General features: G+C 38.7%; 1 protein-coding gene across 1 annotated transcript in view; it reads left to right on the top strand.

Moving 5' to 3' along the window:
* IDS (iduronate 2-sulfatase) overlaps positions 1 to 12,579 on the top strand; it is a 31,687-nt gene extending 19,108 nt beyond the window's left edge. Inside the window, exon 9 of the mRNA XM_066248797.1 lies at positions 7,520 to 12,579. Coding sequence (XP_066104894.1) covers positions 7,520 to 7,989 — 470 coding nt within the window. The 3' untranslated portion in view covers positions 7,990 to 12,579. The remainder of the gene's footprint in view (positions 1 to 7,519) is intronic.
* The last annotated feature ends 5,796 nt before the right edge of the window (positions 12,580 to 18,375 follow it).

The raw sequence follows: 18,375 nt of genomic DNA, 5'->3' as shown, positions 1-18,375 counted from the left end.
TCCAGTTTATTTACAGATTTTATATCTATCCTGCATCTCTTTCTTGAACTTTGGTCTTGGATTTTCAACAGCCTCTCTTACCTAGACAGTCTCACATGCCCAAAACTAAATTTCTAACATTTCACTTCAAAGCTTTCCTTTGAAATTCTTCCCCTTCTCAGGAAATTACAGTAGTCTTTCCAGCCAAAAACTCATGGAGGCATTCTCTTTTTTCTAATTTTTAATTTTTCAAAATTTTATTTACAAAATTAACATAGTGACATTGATCAATAAGAGTATATAGGTTTTAGGCGTACATTTCTAGAGCATTTGAACCATTGATTATGTTGTATACCCATCACCCAAAGTCAAATCATTTATCATCACCTTATATTTTTCCCTCTTTACACCTTTTGCCCCCCTCCCCCTCCCCATTCATCTACATCCTCTTCTGCTCTCCCATAATCCGTTCACCCTAGTAACCACTTCACTTTTATTTATGTCCATGAGTCTCAGTTTTATATCCCACCTATGTGTGAAATCAAACAGTTCTTAGCTTTTTCTGATTTGTTTCACTCAATATAAAGTTCTTAAGGTCCATCCATATTGTTGTAAATGGCATTATGTCATCAATTCTTATGGCTGAGGAGTATTCCATTGTATATATGTACCACATCTTCTTTATCCAATCCTCTATCTAGGGACACTTTGGTTGTTTCCATGTCTTGGTCACTGTGAATAATGCTGCGATGAACATGATGGTGCATGTGTCTTTACGTACCAATGTTTCTGAGTTTGGGGGTAGATACCCAGGAGAGGGATTGATAGGTCATATGATAGTTCTATTCTTAATTTTTTGAGGAACCACCATATGTTCTTCCATAACGGTTGTACTACTTTACATTCTCACCAGAGGTGATTGAGGGTTCCTTTTTCTCTACAGCTTCTCCAACACTTGTTATTACCTGTCTTGTTGATAATAGCCAATGTAACAGGTGTGAGGGGGTCTCTCATTATAGTTTTGATTTGCATTTATCAAATAGCTAGTGAAGATGAACATCTTTTCATATATCTGTTGGCCATTTGTATTTTCTCTTGGGAGAAGTAACTGTTTAGTTCCTTTCTCCATTTTTTAATTGGATTGTTTGCTTGTCTGTTGCTGAGCTTTGTGAGTTCTTTATATATTTTCGATATTAACCCATTATCAGAACTGTTGTTTGCAAATATAATCTCCCACTGAATTGGCTGACTCTTTGTTTCTTTTGCTGTGCAGAAGCTTTTCAGTTTGATATAGTCTCATTCATTTATTTTTGTCTTTACTTCCCTTGTCTTTGGTGTCAAATTCATAAATTATTCTCCCACAGTGAAGGTCCATGAGTTTAGTACCTGTGTTTTCTTCTATATAATTTATTGTTTCAGATGTTATGTTTAGGTTTTTGATCCACTTTGAATTAATTTTTGTGCAGGGGGACAAACTATAGTCAAGTTTCAGTCTTTTGCATGTGGCTTTTCAATTTTCACTGAACCATTTATTGAAAGGGCTTTCTTTTCTCCATTGTGTGTTTTGGCTCCTTTGTCAAAGACTATTTGTTCATATATATATGGCTTTATTTCTGGGCTCTTGATTCTGTTCCACTGGTCTGAATGTTTGTTTTTCTGTCAATACCCTACTGTTTTGATTATCATGGCTGGTTCGTGAAAATATTTTCTGACATTAAACCGGTCTGTGGCCCAAAAAAGGTTGGGGACCACTGATTTAAGGCTGATATTTCTTTAGTGATTTTTCTGTTTGGATAACGCTGGGGAACAAAATTTTTGTTGCATCCACAAAAGCACTTGTTCTTACCTAATTTGAGTGTGCTGATCTCAAATCTGACATTAGTTTTTCTCTGTAAGCTAGTTTTTTTGCAATTCAAGATTTTAGGTTTTCATCTTATTGTAAAATTTTCAACATTTAGTTTAACATAATGAAGTAGAATGTCTTCTTGGGCATCATTTTTATGAAAATATAATTTATATAATACAGTAAATATACTATTATGCTAAAATATATGATTGCATCAGAATTTGTCTACAATTTCAAAACAACATATTAAAACACTTATTTTAATCATAAAATTTGCGCAAAACTTATTTAAATTCTATTCAGGCAAAATTTTGCATTTGTAGTTCTTGCGTTTGTGTACTTGTTCAGAACAGTCTTGTTTGATGCTCTAGAAGTAGTCTGCTCATCACTAACAGCTCCATGATTTTCAGGAAACTTATCAAGGTGACTGTTCAGGAAATGAATCTTAATGCTCATGTATCATCCAATGTCGCGGAAAGCCAACAGCATCCTTTAAACAAGAAGTTCATAGTTTTCTGCTTTTTTGTAGCCAAGGAAGTTCTTTGTAACTGCCACAAAAGACTGTCATGCTGCTTTCTCCTCCTTATTCATCTTCCTGGCAAAGTCTTTGTCATGTATGAGGGTTTGGATTTGAGGTCCATCAAATACACCTGCTTTTATCTTCTTGAAAGACAAGGCAGGAAAAGCAGAAATAATATGTTGAAAGCATTCACTTTCTCTATTCAAAGCCTGAACAAACTGCTTCATTAAGTCAAGTTTGATGTGAAGTGGGAGAAAAATGATCCTGTCTCGATTAACTACAGGTTCATTTACAATATTTTGCATGCCTACTTCCAGAGCTTCACATTTCGGCCACTCCTTCTGTGTCCAGTGTTTCTCCCGAGCTCGGCTGTCCAACAAACTCAGAAGGCAAGGATACTTTGGGAAACCTCTCTGCTGTCCTAGCAGGAAGTTTACCATCTTAAGATCCACACAAATAATCCAGTTATGCTCCTTATAGTTCAGAAAGTCGAGGACAATTTTTATGTCATTATAATCTTTTCGCAGATGAGTTGAATAACCAGTTGGAACCGCTGAAAATAGGCAATATATGCACATGTCACAAATGATGAAATATTCTGCCTTTGACATTGAAGTGTGTAACAGCCACATATATAACAGTAGGTATCAGGACTGTTCTTACATTTACAGCTACTGGAAGAAGCCATGATTCAATCTTAAAACAAAATAAGAGGGTGTTTTTATCAGGTAATAATTTTTTACATTTAAAAACAACTGCAATTATGTAAAAGAGATGATTGTAAAACATTGATTGCCTTGTGGTTATGTTCAATCCAAGAGTTGTTGCCCTTTAACTCCAATTTAAAAACCAATGCATACCATTAACTGTAACAAAAAAAATTAAAATTGGATAAAAACTAGAGGATCCACAAAAAAACAGATTTCAGATTTGGAATCAGCAATGCAGAAATACTGTGTATAGAAAAAATTCTAAAACCTCATGCAACAGAAAATGAAATTGTACCCCAGTGTTATCCTTGTTTTTATTGTGACATTGTTTTTTATTTGTAGTTTTGATTTGTGTTCTTTGTGTTTGGTCAAATAACGCCCTTGAGTATTTTTTTGTTGTGGGGTTTGTTACCTGGTGATAAATTTCCTCAGCAAAGTCTGCAAAAGTTTTTATTTTTCCTTCATATTTGAAGTATAATTTTGATGGATATGGTATTCTTGGCTGGTAACTCTTCTCTTCAGTACTTTGTTTGTGCTCACTCTCTTCTGGCTTGTAGAGTTTCTGCTGAGAAGTTTAATGATAACCTAATGGGCTTTCATTTATATGTTATAGTCTTCTTTTCTCCAGCTGCCTTGAGGATTCTTTCTTTGTTGATTTTTGAAATTTTTATTATGATGTATCTTGCAGTAGATTTGTTTTGTTTGAATTAAGTTGGCATCCAGTTTGCTTCTTGGATTCAAGGCTCTAAATCTTTCAATAGGCTTGGGAAATTCTCATCAGTTTTTTGTTTGAATAGGCTCTTTATTTCTTTCTCCCTGTCTTCTTCTTCTGATATTTTTATATTGCTCTTTCTGGTAGAGTGAGACAATTCTTTAGTGCTCCCTAATTTTTTTTTTAATTCATGAATCTCTCTCCCCTTCTCTCTGTAGCATTTCTAGTTGTCTATAATGTCAAAGATTTTTTCCTTTATCTGGATTGTTCTGTTAGTTGAACTTGCTATCTCAGTTTTCAGTTAATGTATTGAGTTCTTCATCTTTGTTTTTAAAGTTTCAGTCTGCTGGGTGAGCTGATTAAGTTGCCTATTGGTGTTTTCCCATTATTGAGTATTTTTAGAACTTCTGTTTAGAATTCTTGATCACTTAACTCCATGGTTTCCATGTGATTAAGGTTTTTTGGTTTTTTTTTAAGTTTCTTTCTGAGCAACATTTCTCTCTTGTGTGGCCATACTATTCATTTTCTTCCTCCTTGGTGGCATTTGAGAGTAGTATTGTTAAGAACTCTAACAGAAAGAAAAAACAACTTAAATGAAAAATACAATTTAAAATATATAAAAATTAGAACAATAATGACAAGTAAAGAGGAAAAAACACAGAAAACTAAGATCAGGAAAAAAAACTAATAATACACCTACAAAAAATATGAATAGAATACAGTGGTCCCTCTTCTATTGTAGGGGTTAGGTTCCAGAACCCCCACGATAGACAAAAATCTGTGAAGTAGTGACCTTATATTTATTTTATTATATATATTAAGGCTTTATCAACCTTCCCCCCACACTTATAAACCTTACCAACACTGTTATTAACCTTTCCCACACTCTTACAAACACTTCCTGTGCTCTTAAACACTTGCTACACTCTTAAACCTACATAGTTTTAACAACATATAAAATTCTATATGGGTACTCACCAGTGAATACTAATGTTTTAATTAATATTTTTAAAGCCCTGGCTGGTTAGCTCAGTGGTAGAGCGTTGGCCTGGCGTGCAGAAGTCCTGGGTTGGATCCCCAGCCAGGGCACACAGGAGAAGCGCCCATCTGCTTCTCCACCCCTCCCCTTCTCTCCTTCCTCTCTGTCTCTCTCTTCCCCTCCCACAGCTAAGGCTCCGCTGGAGCAAAAGTTTGCCCGGGCGCTGAGGATGGCTCTGTGGCCTCTGCCTCAGGCACTAGAATGGCTCTGATTGCAGCAGAGCAACGCCCCAGATAGGCAGAGCATCACCCCCTGGTGGGCATGCCGGGTGGATCCCAGTCGGGCGCATAAGGGAGTCTGTCTGACTGCTTCCCCGTTTCCAGCTTCAGAAAAATACAAAATATATATATTTTAATATTTTTTATATTGTTTTCAATTTTTTAGGCTAGAAAATGCTTATTTTACCACAAAATAATTAAAATAATAAATATATAAAAATACCTATATACCACCAAATCCTGCAATATAGCAAAAAATCCGTGATACAAAATTAGATATATGTAATTTAAAAATCTGCGATACAGTGAAACCACAAAAAGTGAACTGCGATATGGCGAGGCACAACTGTATATAAAAACTATAGAAAGTTAAATTCAAAAGAGAAAAAGAAAAAAAATGAGAAAAAAGTGAAAAGGAAAAAATGAAAAAATAAAGAAAAAGAAATTTGGGTTTTGAGAAATTACTGGTTTCTTCTAGTAGGTGTTACTGAATTGTAAGTTTTAGCTCTGTGAAATTCCTGGGCTGTCCTCTACCTAGATGTTGCTGTCACAATGATATAGGCAGGTCTACTGTCACATTGGTGTGTGGGGCATGCTATGAGGGCTTTAAAGCTTTGGCTTCACTGCTTCAGCCTTCTGACTTTATGGCTCTAGCAATGGTGACCTCAGACCTCCTGATGCACTTTTCCACATCTCAGTGGACTAGGGCCCTGGTCAGCAAACTGTGGCTTGTGAGCCACATGCGGCTCTTTGGCCCCTTGAGTATGGCTCTTGCACAAAATACCATGTGTGGGCACTACCTCGATAAGGAATGTACCTACCTATATAGTTTAAATTTAAAAAATTTGGCTCTCAAAAGAAATTTTAATCTTTGTACTGTTGATATTTGGCTCTGTTGACTAATGAGTTTGCTGACCACTGGACTAGGGGACCAGAACTGGAGAACCTGTATTCTTCAGGGGAGAGAGTAGCTCTGGAGAGCTAACTGTGGTGTTTGTTTCTGCCACTCTCTGTACCCGTGAGGTGAGGTAGGTGGGATCTGGGAGGCTAGCACACCACATTTCAGTTTTATCTGTCTCTGCTGATAGCAGGCTGCAGGCAGACTTGTGTCACTGGCCATGACCCCATGCTCTGCCACTGCTTTGGTTTAGTATTTCCCTCTGTGCCCCTCTATCTCATAGCTCCTCCTGGAAGAAGGAAACCCAGTTACTCTGGATTTCCTTCCCTGTACCCCTCAGAACAAGCCCAGACAGACTGAGCTTCCCTCCTCCTCAATGTCCAATAGAAAAAAAAATAACCCAGTCACTCTGGGTTTGTCTCCTCTCAAGAGCTGACCATGAATGTGTTTTATCTTCCACTCTGCTTTTCAACCCATCCCACCTTTATTCCATTCGATGTGTGGATCTTTCAGGCATGCTTGCGAGTCCATCTGTAGTTCCTTTGCTGCAATATAGTTGTTCAATTTGTTAAAATTTCAAGGGGAGAAATCAGGAGTATCTCTCACTCTGCCATTATCCTGACATCATCCTCTCATGGAGTCATTTCAACCCCTGTCTTTTTCTCATATTCCATATGCAATATACTGTGTGTCAGCAAGCCTGTTGCTCTCCATTCAGAATCTGTTCATAATATTTCTCACCATTTCACTGCCACCACTGTGAACCACGCTGCCACTATTTCCTGGTGGATTACAACAACAGCTTGCTAAGGTCTTCCAAATGTACCCATAATCCCCTAGAGTTTTTCTTCTTCACAGCAGCCAAATGATTCTGTTAAAACCCATATCAGATTGTGATATAGGCCTGCTCTCAAGCCTTTTATGTACTCCTTTCTTACTTTGAGCAAAAATCCTTACAATTGCAGCAAGGTCTGCTGTGATCTAGTCCACTTTATCTTTCTAACCATATATTTTACAAGTGTCCGTACCAGTTGTCTTGTGAAACAACCCAAAGGCTAGAATTGTCTGACTGCTTACTCATGATTAGATTTTGGTAAAACTTTTTAACACATCCTCTGTATGTGAGGTTCTGTGATCCCATTGCATCACTTTGAGGGTACTTTCTGGTAGCCTGTACCATTATTAGTGATGACAGGTTTGATCACCTGGTTAAGGTCACGTCAGCCAGATCTTCCATTATTAAGGTAATCTATAGGATCATACTATGAGAGTCAGACTTCCTTAACAGACTTTTATCCAGTGGTTTGGTCTTCCACTGATGATATTTGCTTGAATCAATTATATAAACTGATTCTTTCAAAATTTCAGTAGTTTTTAAAAGTGACAATAGGCTGAGGTCCCTTTCATTTTGCATCCTGTTATTGGGTGAGGTGCTAATTTTGCATTGTTTCTAAAATTATTATGCTAAAATAAATGTTGTAGAAGGAAAAAAGACTGGTTAAGCTGTGGAGCCCAGATATTCTCGTTTACTCATTCTGCCTGGCTGTGGTAGGATTCTGTAATATAACCCATTCTTCTGGATCTTTTTCTCCTTCAGGCCAGCAAGCCATAGACATTGTGGAACTTGTCTCTCTCTTCCCCACGCTCGCGGGACTTGCAGGATTGCAAGTTCCACCTCGTTGCCCTATTCCCTCATTTCACGTGGAGCTGTGCCGAGAAGGCCAGAGCCTTCTGAAGCATTTTCAATTTCATGACTTGGAAGAGGATCTGATTTCCCATGGTGGTAATCCCCGTGAGTCCATTGCCTACAGTCAGTACCCCCGGCCTGGAGACTATCCTCAGTGGAATTCTGACAAGCCAAGTTTAAGAGATATAAAGGTCATGGGCTATTCCATACGCACTATAGACTATAGGTATACTGTGTGGGTTGGCTTTAATCCCCATGAATTTTTGGCTAACTTTTCTGATGTCCATGCAGGGGAACTATATTTTATGGAGTCTGATCCTTTGCAGGATCATAACATGTATAATGAAGGGGGAGACCTTCTCCAATCACTTACACCTTGAGTTGTACCAATACAGAGGGCAAGTGTGTGTGTGTGTGCGTGTGTAATGTGCTTCCTTCCAGCTGTTGAAAGAAAGAATACAAGCTCATTATTTTGTGAGTACCCTTGATATTAGAAGTAGTTCAAGGGGTATGCATTCAAGACCTGAATCAATAATTTGACCTAAGAATATATAACAGCCAAATCTTTTGATTTGGACTTCATTCATTTATAATTGGTAATTGAACTGGGGCTGGGCTGAACCTTTTCATACCCCCTTTTTTTTCAACAGTCATAACTTATTTATTGAATGACTAAGTACAGAGTGGGCAAACAAAAATTATCATGCCTTTAGATATCAAGACCATAATAACAAAACATAATACTATATTCAAAAACTACTTTTAATTATTTGTGGAATTTAGTGCATTTCAAAAAGTAAGCATATATCAAATTAGGTTTGACACTAAATTCCTGGTTCTTTTGTTTATAATTTAATAATTTGTCTTATTTAGCCTAATGTATTAAAAGTATTGGCCCTGGCCGGTTGGCTCAGTGATAGAGCGTCGGCCTGGCGTGCAGAAGTCCCAGGTTCGATTCCCGGCCAGGGCACACAGGAGAGGCACCCATCTGCTTCTCCACCCCTCCCCCTCTCCTTCCTCTCTGTCTTTCTCTTCCCCTCCCGCAGCCAAGGCTCCATTGGAGCAAAAGATGGCCTGGGTGCTGGGGATGGCTCCTTGGCCTCTGCCCCAGGCACTAGAGTGGCTCTGGTTGCAACAGAGCGATGCCCTGGAAGGGCAGAGCATTGCCCCCTGGTGGGTGTGCCAGGTGGATCCTGGTCGGGCGCATGCGGGAGTCTGTCTGACTGCCTCCCCGTTTCCAGCTTCAGAAAAATACAAAAAAAAAAGTATTATGTCAACATGTAACTAGGTTTCTTTTTAAAATATAAAGTTAAATAATAATATTAGATGCCAAGCCCTTAAAATCTTTTAATTTTTGTTTTTAAGAACTCAGAATTGAATATCTAAAGATAAAATATATATGAAGTGATTAATGTGGAATTTGTACATAAAATAATAAATAATGTTCAGTAAACTAGAAGCATGACATATTTGAGAAATTCAGTTAAAAATTTTTAGAGACTTTCTGACTCAAATAATAATTTTTTAGTATATAATATGACCCTTGAACCCAAAGCCCGTCTGTTAAAAGACATTGTTATTTATAATAGAAAACATTTAAAAGCATAACTGTATCCATGAACTGAGTTACCCACAACCATATCAGTGTTCTCCTCAGGAGTATTTGGTTACAGACATCCCTTTACCTGGGAGGCAAGAAATATTCTACTTTTACTTACTGATTAAAGACAACATGAATTTTATTTAAGTCTAAATTATTTTGAGAATTGTGAAAACTTTTCATTAGTAGGTCATTTTTAATCCCCCAGAATGTAGTTCTGTATTCCCTAAATATGAAAGTAATCAGAAAGACCTTTAAATGATAAAGCATTTGTACAGAGAGAAATACTAAAAATTACTCACTTTGATACAGGACTACGTTTACTTAGAAAGTGGTTGACTCTTCTGATGACTACTGTAATTGGTCAGCTTCAGCATGTTGTAAATACAAGTTGTGAATACTCCATTCTTTTTAAGGTAGTGTAAAGCTTAGCCTATGTCATCTTAAAGATATTATATTAAAGATTACTTCAAATCAGTAAAATTTCAGAAATTTTTTTGTTTTGCCTTTTTTTTTTTTTTTTTTTTTTTTTTTTTACTAAATAGTCTACAATAGAAGTATACGGTAACAGAACAATCTTCTAAGTGATTAAGTGACTTCGTCTTCTGGCAACATTTCTACTTCAGGAGTGAAGGCCTTACTTATCTTCTCTGGTCCTCAAGCTCCTCTATCTCATGAAAGCCTCAGCTTTACATGTACATGGTTTTCCTCAGCCTTTTCTTTCTCCTTCTTCATACTCTTTATGGCTCTTATCATTTCCACTAAGATTTTTACATTCCAGTCTAAATTTCTCATGACATATTTTCAGTGTATGTAGCTTTATCTCCTACTTTACAGTTATATTCATTTTTGACCTAGAGTTTTATTTCACATTCATTTGTTGCTCCTGTTGGCTACATTACATACATTTCTTAATTTTTTTCTCACTTTATTTCTTGAAACACAGTTTCATTATTAAAGATCTCCAAATTCTGGCCCTGGCCGTTTTGCTCAGTGGTAGAGCATCGGCCTGGCGTGTGGAAGTCCCGGGTTCGATTCCCGGCCAGGGCACACAGGAGAGGCACCCATCTGCTTCTCCACCCCTCCCCCTCTCCTTCCTTTCTGTCTCTTTCTTCCTCTCCTGCAGCCGAGGCTCCATTGGAGCAAAAGATGGCCCAGGCGCTGGGGATGGCTCCTTGGCCTCTGCCCCAGGCGCTAGAGTGGCTCTGGTCGCGACAGAGCGACGCCCCGGATGGGCAGAGCATCGCCCCCTGGTGGGCGTGCCGGGTGGATCCCGGTCGGGCACATGCGGGAGTCTGTCTGACTGCCTCCCTGTTTCCAGCTTCAGAAAAATACAAAAAAAAAAAAAAAATCTCCAAATTCTGCTCTTGCTGAACTGTGCCAGAACAGTGTAGTGACGTGCACGTTGAATATCCATCTGCCATTTTGGCAATAATTTACCTGCATCTGGGTCTGTGTCTACATGGAAGTGTTTCTGTCTTATCTTTACTATGTAAGGAAATAGCCTCAGAATGCTGCAGCTCTCCTTAGAGTGTTTTGTCTGTGGCTTCTTTTTACAAATCTCTCATTTCAGAAATGAAGGCTACATTTCACGTTTAGTGGCATGCTCTTCTAAATTATCTTATAGGATATGGTTGATTTTTTTGTTTTTGATACTGAATCCAACTTAGAGCCACTTTTTCCTTCCTTTTGCATGTCTCCAACACACACTAAGATGAGCAGCCCACTTCTGGTTTTCTGATATCAAAGCTAACTATAACTTGACTTAGTTTAGGTAAACCACATCTTTTCTTTATCTGTCCCCACTGAACTGAACACCTTTTATTAATGGTTCCCCAGTGAATTTATGTGTAGAAAGCCCCATTTGACTTGACCAGGGGTTATTTTATACAGTTCACTTGTTCACTTGAAACCATAACAAGTAATCCCAGAAATTTTGAATGGTCCCAATTCAGTGGTTCACAAATATGAGGGTTCATCAGAGAACCACTTGAAGTGCTTGTTAAAATCCTGTGTGTTGGGCCCTGCCTGCAAATGTTCTGATTCAGTGCATGTGAATGAGGCCTGAAAATGTGCATTTCTTACAAATCATGCTACTCCTCTAAAGGCCACACTTTGAGAACCACTACCCCTATATGTGTGTTGTCCAGTAGTCACTAGGCACATGTGACTATTTAATTGTAAATTAATTAAAATGAAATAAACATTTCAAAAGCAGAAACTCAGTTTCACTTGCCATATTTCAAATGCTTAATAGCCACATGTGGTTGGTTAGTGGCTACCATGTTGGACAACATAGATCTAGAATCTTTCTGTCATGACAGAAAGTTGACTGAATGGAGCTGATCCTTATTAACTCTGAATTTGATCTAGATCCACCTGGTTGTTGATAAGTTCTTCCTGTGGGCTGATTCTCTACCCTGTGTTTGCCTGCAAAGCTATGTCCAGAGGAGAGTGGAATATGTTTGGTTTAAGCATAGCATAGGGAGTTCACTCTGGCAATCAGCCTCTTTTTCTCCACTCCGATGTCCATCACCTCAGCCATTCTCACCTTCTTCCCAAGTAGTTCATCCGCACCCCCCTCTTTCCTCCCTTGTTCCAGAAAAAAATCCATAGTCTTCCTGAAATCCCACTTTGATCATGCCCTTTTAAAACACCGTTAGTGCCTACTACTGAGTCTATACAGACCTCCCCTGAGCAGTCAGAGTCTTCCCTGACTCCACGAAACCCCTTTCCTTGGTTGACCAGTTTGCATACTGGTCCCTCACTCTCCTTTGCCAATCCCTGCCTCCCCGTCCAGTCTTAGATTTTCCCTTCTCCCTTCAACAACCATTCATGATCATTCTTCACACTCTGCTCCAAGGCTCCCATCTCCAAGAGGCTGACTTTTTGTGACTCTAGACTACATTCTGAGATGAAATGCGCATTGCTAAAGAATCTTGTGGTCCCCGTTATTTAAAATATATTTTTGTTGATCATAAAGTTGTGCTAATGATAGAAAAATTGGAAGATAGAAATATACTAAAAGGTAAGAAAATGCATTAGTATTTTATCCCAAGATAACCACTTAATATCTTGTCTTTATGGGGGTGTGAATTTTTACATGGTTGTGATCAAACTATGTGCTTTATTGTGCAATTTTGTATTTTTGCTTTTTCCCCACTATTATATGTGGTTATTACAGATTTTTGCAGTGATGCTTTGTAAGGCTTTATTATGTAGTTTTTATCAATTTACATAACCTCTCAATTATTCAAAGTTTAGGTTATTTCCAAATTTTTAGTATTATAAGTAATGCTGTGGTGAACAACTTTTTGAATAAAATGTTTTTATGTATTTCAAGTTACTCTCGTAGAATAGTCTTTCAGTGCCATATTGTCAAAAGCTTCTCTATTTTGCTCCTCTTCCCAATCTCCTGCTACCTTAGGGTAGTAAACCTGAAAAATAAAGCCAATAAGCATACAAATAAAAATCATAAAGCCAACAAAGACCTTGAAAACCCACCTCTAATGATAGATCAAAGCAGTATTCTGTTTTACCTTCTAATTCTTTACTTATTGGTGACTTTGATCATGTTCTCACTGTACAAACACATTGGGCATCTGTATTTCTAGCATGTGAATTTGCCTTTTAATTTTGGTTATAGCTTTCACATTTTAAGTAATGAAATAAATTGCTCTTTTTTAAATCTGGTTTTTGTTCCTTTCTTTTCCTGTTAAACCTGGAGACCTCTCTCAATCTGGAGATTGAATATTCAGATTCCTTTGCTTTTATTGTGACTTGGTTTTATGCTTGATTTACCCTGTCTCTCCACCCTATTATCAAAATAACATATGCTCTGTGGAAAATGGTGTTGATGATGTGTGCATTTCTTTCTGCTCTTTTCCACATACATATATACAGATACGGACATTTTTATCTTTACATAGCTGAAATATACCACACACAATTCTGTATCTTGCTTTTTTGATCTAAAAAAAGTGTGATTTTCATGACATTGACAGTTCTTGGTTAACAGTTACAATGACTATAGCACCCTTCATACACTAATCTTTCTTTTCACCAAAATTCTTAAATTTTGGTATGCATTTTTAAAAATTGTAATTGAATACATGTAACTTGAAATTTACCATCTTAAACATTATTAAATATACAGTTCAGTGGCAGTAAGTACACTTGTATTGTGCTGCTGTCACCTTTATTCATCCACAGAACTCCTTTTCTCTTGCAAAATTGAAACTCCGTTCTTCTCCTCCCTCTTTAACACTTGGCTCCCACCATTCTATTTCTTATGAATTTGGTTAACCTAGGAACCTCATATAAGTGGAATCATGTAGCATTTGTCCTTTTGTATCTGACTTATTTTACTTAGAATAATAATTTTAAGGTTCAGACATGTTATATCATATAGTAAAATTTCCTGTGTTTTTAAGGGCTGATTAAAATCACTAAGGCTTGAGATCTAATGTATTTGTCACCTACTAGGAAGCCAGAGTTAGGATGGGGGAAAAGAGAGGAGTAAGGGCCTGAGGTAGACAGCTTTTAATTTTTTCTGTCTATACATGTTAAGGGCCATTGATTAATGTGAATATGATTTGGAGTAGGATTGAGATTGACATTTACACAGCGCTTATCTTTATTTTCATTTTGGGTGTGTTTTGGAAATAAACTTTTACATGTAATTTATACTCAAAACTCATCATTTACTTGACAGGTTTTATGAATTCCTCTCTTCCATGCTATTACAAAGGTACCCTTAGCCTTACCTGTGCTGGCACAGTGGATAGAGTCGACCTGGGACTCTGAGGTCCCAAGTTTGAAACCTGAGATTGCTCGCTGGGGCATAGGCTTGTGGGCTTGAGTACAGCCTTGCCTGCTTGAGTGTGGGATCGTTGGCTTGAGAATGGGGTCTTCAGTGTGATCCCAAGAAGCTGGCTCAAACGCAAAGGTTGTTGGCTTGAAGCTGAAAATTGCAGGCTTGAACCCAAAGTCAGTGTCTTGAGCAAGGGGTTACTGGCTGGGCTTAAGTCCCTTGATCAACATGTATGAGAAGCTATCAGTGAACAACTAAAGTGAAGCAACTACGAGTTGATGCTTCTTATATTTCTTCTCTCCCTCTCTCTCTCCCTTCCTGTCTCTCTCTCAAATCAATAATTTTTTCCCTAAAATGGTACTCATATATGTGTTAAGGGAAAGATTTGCCATTATCATTGTGTGTGCAATCCTTGCTGTTTTAAGACTGCTTGATGCTGCCTTAAAATAAGTGAAACCATTTAACAAATCTTGATATTGTGCCTGACCTGTGGTGGCGCAGTGGATAAAGCATCGACCTGGAAATGCTGAGGTCGCCAGTTCGAAACCCTGGGCTTGCCTGGTCAAGGCATATATGGGAGTTGATGCTTCCTGCTCCTCCCCCCTTCTCTCTCTCTCTCTCTCCTTTCTAAAATGAATAAAAAAAATTTTTTTTAAAATCTTGATATTGTGGTACAGGTTTGTCCCTTCATACTATCCAACCTGTTCCCACACATGTGGGGACAGGGCAGGTGTGGTGTGGGTTTTGCAGAGGAGTGAAATTCTTTCTTGATGGTAGGAGGTGAGTTGGTCTGGAGTGTAGAAGTGCCTTTCTGAGCAGTGATATTTCTCCTAGCTTGCCCTGCAATTAGAAAGTTCTTAGAAAGAAGAAGGAAGTGTGATCAATCAGGTGGACCTCTGTTTAGGGAAGCCATATATGCAATAGCAACCACTTAAAAGAGGGCTGACTCGTCTTCTTGAAGGAAATTTGAGAGTACCTGGGGTCCCAAATGGAGAAGTCTCTACTTAGTGCCTTGACTTAAATTTACTTTGATGAGCCTTGACTTATCTTTTTCTACCTTTCATTATCGATGGCTGAGTAAAGATGACATAAATTACGAGATATATCAAAGATAGGCTGGAAGTATTGGGTGAATCAAAGCAGGTAAATATGTCCAGTGTATTTGCTGACTTGTTTATTGTGACTAGATAATATATAAACATGGTATAAAATTTGAAAGGCACATGCATGTATACAATATGTCATTTTCTCTTCCATCCTATCCCCAGCTATCCTGTTATCCTCAGAGGCATGTATAGTGACTAGTTTCATTTGAATTGGTGAAGTTTGAGAAGGATAAATGTAGTCCAAACAGGTTCACCCCAGAACCAAGGTGCTATGAAGGGATGACCCAAGGGAGCAGTGTCATGCATGAATACCTTTAGCATTTTGGTCAATAGCTTAGTATGGGGACTTAGTGTGACATAGCTGCGAGGAAGTGAAAGAAACTTCGGGCTACAAAAATGGATATTCATGAGGAGGGAAGTAGTCAGCTCTTAATCCTACACAGTCGGCCAGTTCCTAGACAATTTTGTTTAGCTAAGGACCCAGAGATATCATAGAAATGTGGACTAATAGGAGATCCAACACGGCATGTGTCAACAGCCTAAGGAGGAATGTTCAACTTGGGAGAGAAAAGGCATGGGAGCATGTAAGGGGGTGCTAATGGGGGGCAGAGCATGGCACTATCTTGAAATCTCTAAAGAACCATCATAGGCAAGAAAGATTGGATATGCTCTGTAATGGACCCAAGGAAAGAACCAGCACCAGAGGCTGCAGGAAACAGATGGCAGTTCAGTGAATAATAGCAGCTCATGGTTGGTAGGGTTTTTTTCCAGTTGTGGTGAACTTTCTGTCACCTGAAGTATATAAGCAACATCCAGGATGTTTGTTGTCAACAGGAGTTATTCTACTCTCGCGATATTTGGCAAAGTCTGGACTCATTTTTGGTTTTCACAAGTGGGGGCAGTACCACTCGCATTGAGTGGGGACAAGCTAGGCATGATAGAAAGCATTCACAGGACAGCCCCCACAAAAAAACCATCTGACCCCAAATGTCAGCAGTGCCAAGGTCAAGAAAATCTGACACGAACAATCATTTTCTAGACCAGGACTAACTACTAATACCCCATCTGTCTTAGACTTCCATGATTTGGGGAATACATACTCAATTATTAAAATAATGTGCTGACTATATAAAATGAGTAGCCCTGAAAACCTGTTTCTCTCTGTTTGTCCTTCACCTTCCACTGCAACCACCTAACCATCATACTTTGTTAATCTTTTTTTTTATTTTTTTATTTTTTTTAATTTTTATATTTTTACAGAGAGAGTCAGAGAGAGGGATAGACAGGGACAGACAGACAGGAACAAAGAGATGAGAAGCATCAATCATTAGTTTTTCATTGTGCATTGCAACACCTGCGTTGTTCATTGATTGCTTTCTCATATGTGCCTTGACCTCGGGCCTTCAGCAGACCGAGTAACCCCTTGCTTGAGCCAGCGACCTTGGGTTCAAGCTGGTGAGCTTTTGCTCAAACCAGATGAGCCCGCGCTCAAACTGGTGACCTCGGGGTCTCGACCCTGGGTCTTCCGCATCCCGGTCCGATGCTCTATCCACTGTGCCACCACCTGGTTAGGCTCTTTCTGTTAATCTTTACTAAAACAAAAAAGGGAGCTAGGTAAGAATATGCTATGAAGACATGTAGAGTTAGAAAAACAATTAGAGACAGCAAGGCACCTTAGGGTGAAAGCCCTGAGTGGATGAGAGCGCAGGGGTCTCACTGCACTGAAAACAGTGCATATTGAAAATAGCAAAAGAGCAGGATAAGGTTCAGTAACAGAAAATGTTTAGGCTTTCAGAACAGAGATTAGCATGTTCTTTGTCCTTCGCCCCCTGAAAACTTCAGCTGTCTACTTCCTTGAGTTATTTGTACCTGCTAATAAATATTTGAGTAAGGCTGGGGATGGGACTTCAGTCCTTTGGTCTGCTTACCAGGGCTGTTGCCTCCCTCAGCCCCTCAGATCATGTCATCTGGACTCCGAATAGTTTATTGTCACTGACTCAAATTCATCACAGAGAAATTAGAAAAATAGTCCACAACAAAGACAGTAATCTACCACTGTTAACCTGGCATAGCCTTTCCTATGCATAATATATTAAACAATTTTAAATTATATCTGTTTAGTGCATCCTATTTTACAACCTTCTCTTCATGCTGCATGATTTCTAAGGGTTTTCCCAACTCCAACTTTCTATGACATGTAAATTTGACATAAAAATTGCGTGTAAACATGCGATGCTATTTCTTGGAGGACAAAACTGAAAACCTGAGAGTTTCCTTCCTCTCCCATGAGAGCTTACAAATGTGAATGTTTCTACAGAATTTAACATTAAATCTGCTGCTTTTCCTAGCCTTTACTTTCATGACTACTGGTCACAGGTCCTAGAGATCCCTGCCACCCCATGGGTGTAAACATTCACCAAAAGACCATGTGTAATATATCCTGAACCTGTCCAGACATCTTTCTCTACCCATACCATTCCATGCCACCATCTCCTATCGCTTGGACACCTAACCACTTCCTCAGTGGTCTTTCACTCCTGCTGAACTGCAGTTCAGTTCATACAGTTCTCAAAATTATCTTTGCAAGATGCAAATTGGATCATGTTGCTACCCACAGTTTGTACTTCCTCCACCCCCAAATATAGTGTTCAGTGGCTTCCTATCAAAACGAAGACAAGCAGAAAACACTTCAACCTGGCCTTTGTGTATACCCTTCATGATTTGGCCCCTACAGACCTGCTACATCTTTGTCCTGACTTCTGTCTTTAGTGTCTGCTTGACCCTTCCGAAGGACATCCTCCCCTAATGCCTTTCACTAGGTTAGGTTGCAGCATACATATACCACTTCTTAGCCCTCAGCTCATTTGTACTTTCACATTTATGTTAATACTTCATGTGTGTTTTCCTCCAGTAAGCTCCTGGGGGCCAGTGTCTGTTTCTGCACTATTAATCTTCTAGTCTTTAGCACATGGTAACCCCCACAACAAATGTTAGTGGAATGAATGAGTATAACATAACTCTAAAGGGTTACGTTGTAAAAATGGAATTTCCAGGTCAAAGGCATGTATAGAGAATATTTGTCATGATTTTGGTTACCAGCATCACAAACATCTTGCTCTGCTGGGAAAATTCCTGATGTTATTATTTTGGGTGGGAAGCAGAGTCCATTTGTCAATGTAGAGGTATAAAATGCCAGATGGCCACTTTTCTTGTAGCGCTCTTGTAGCTAGAGAGCAGGTATGTGTCC

This window comes from Saccopteryx bilineata, chromosome X (genome assembly GCF_036850765.1).
Source record: "Saccopteryx bilineata isolate mSacBil1 chromosome X, mSacBil1_pri_phased_curated, whole genome shotgun sequence".
Classification (NCBI taxonomy): Eukaryota; Metazoa; Chordata; class Mammalia; order Chiroptera; family Emballonuridae; genus Saccopteryx; species Saccopteryx bilineata.
This window is presented reverse-complemented; position numbering and strand designations above follow the sequence as displayed.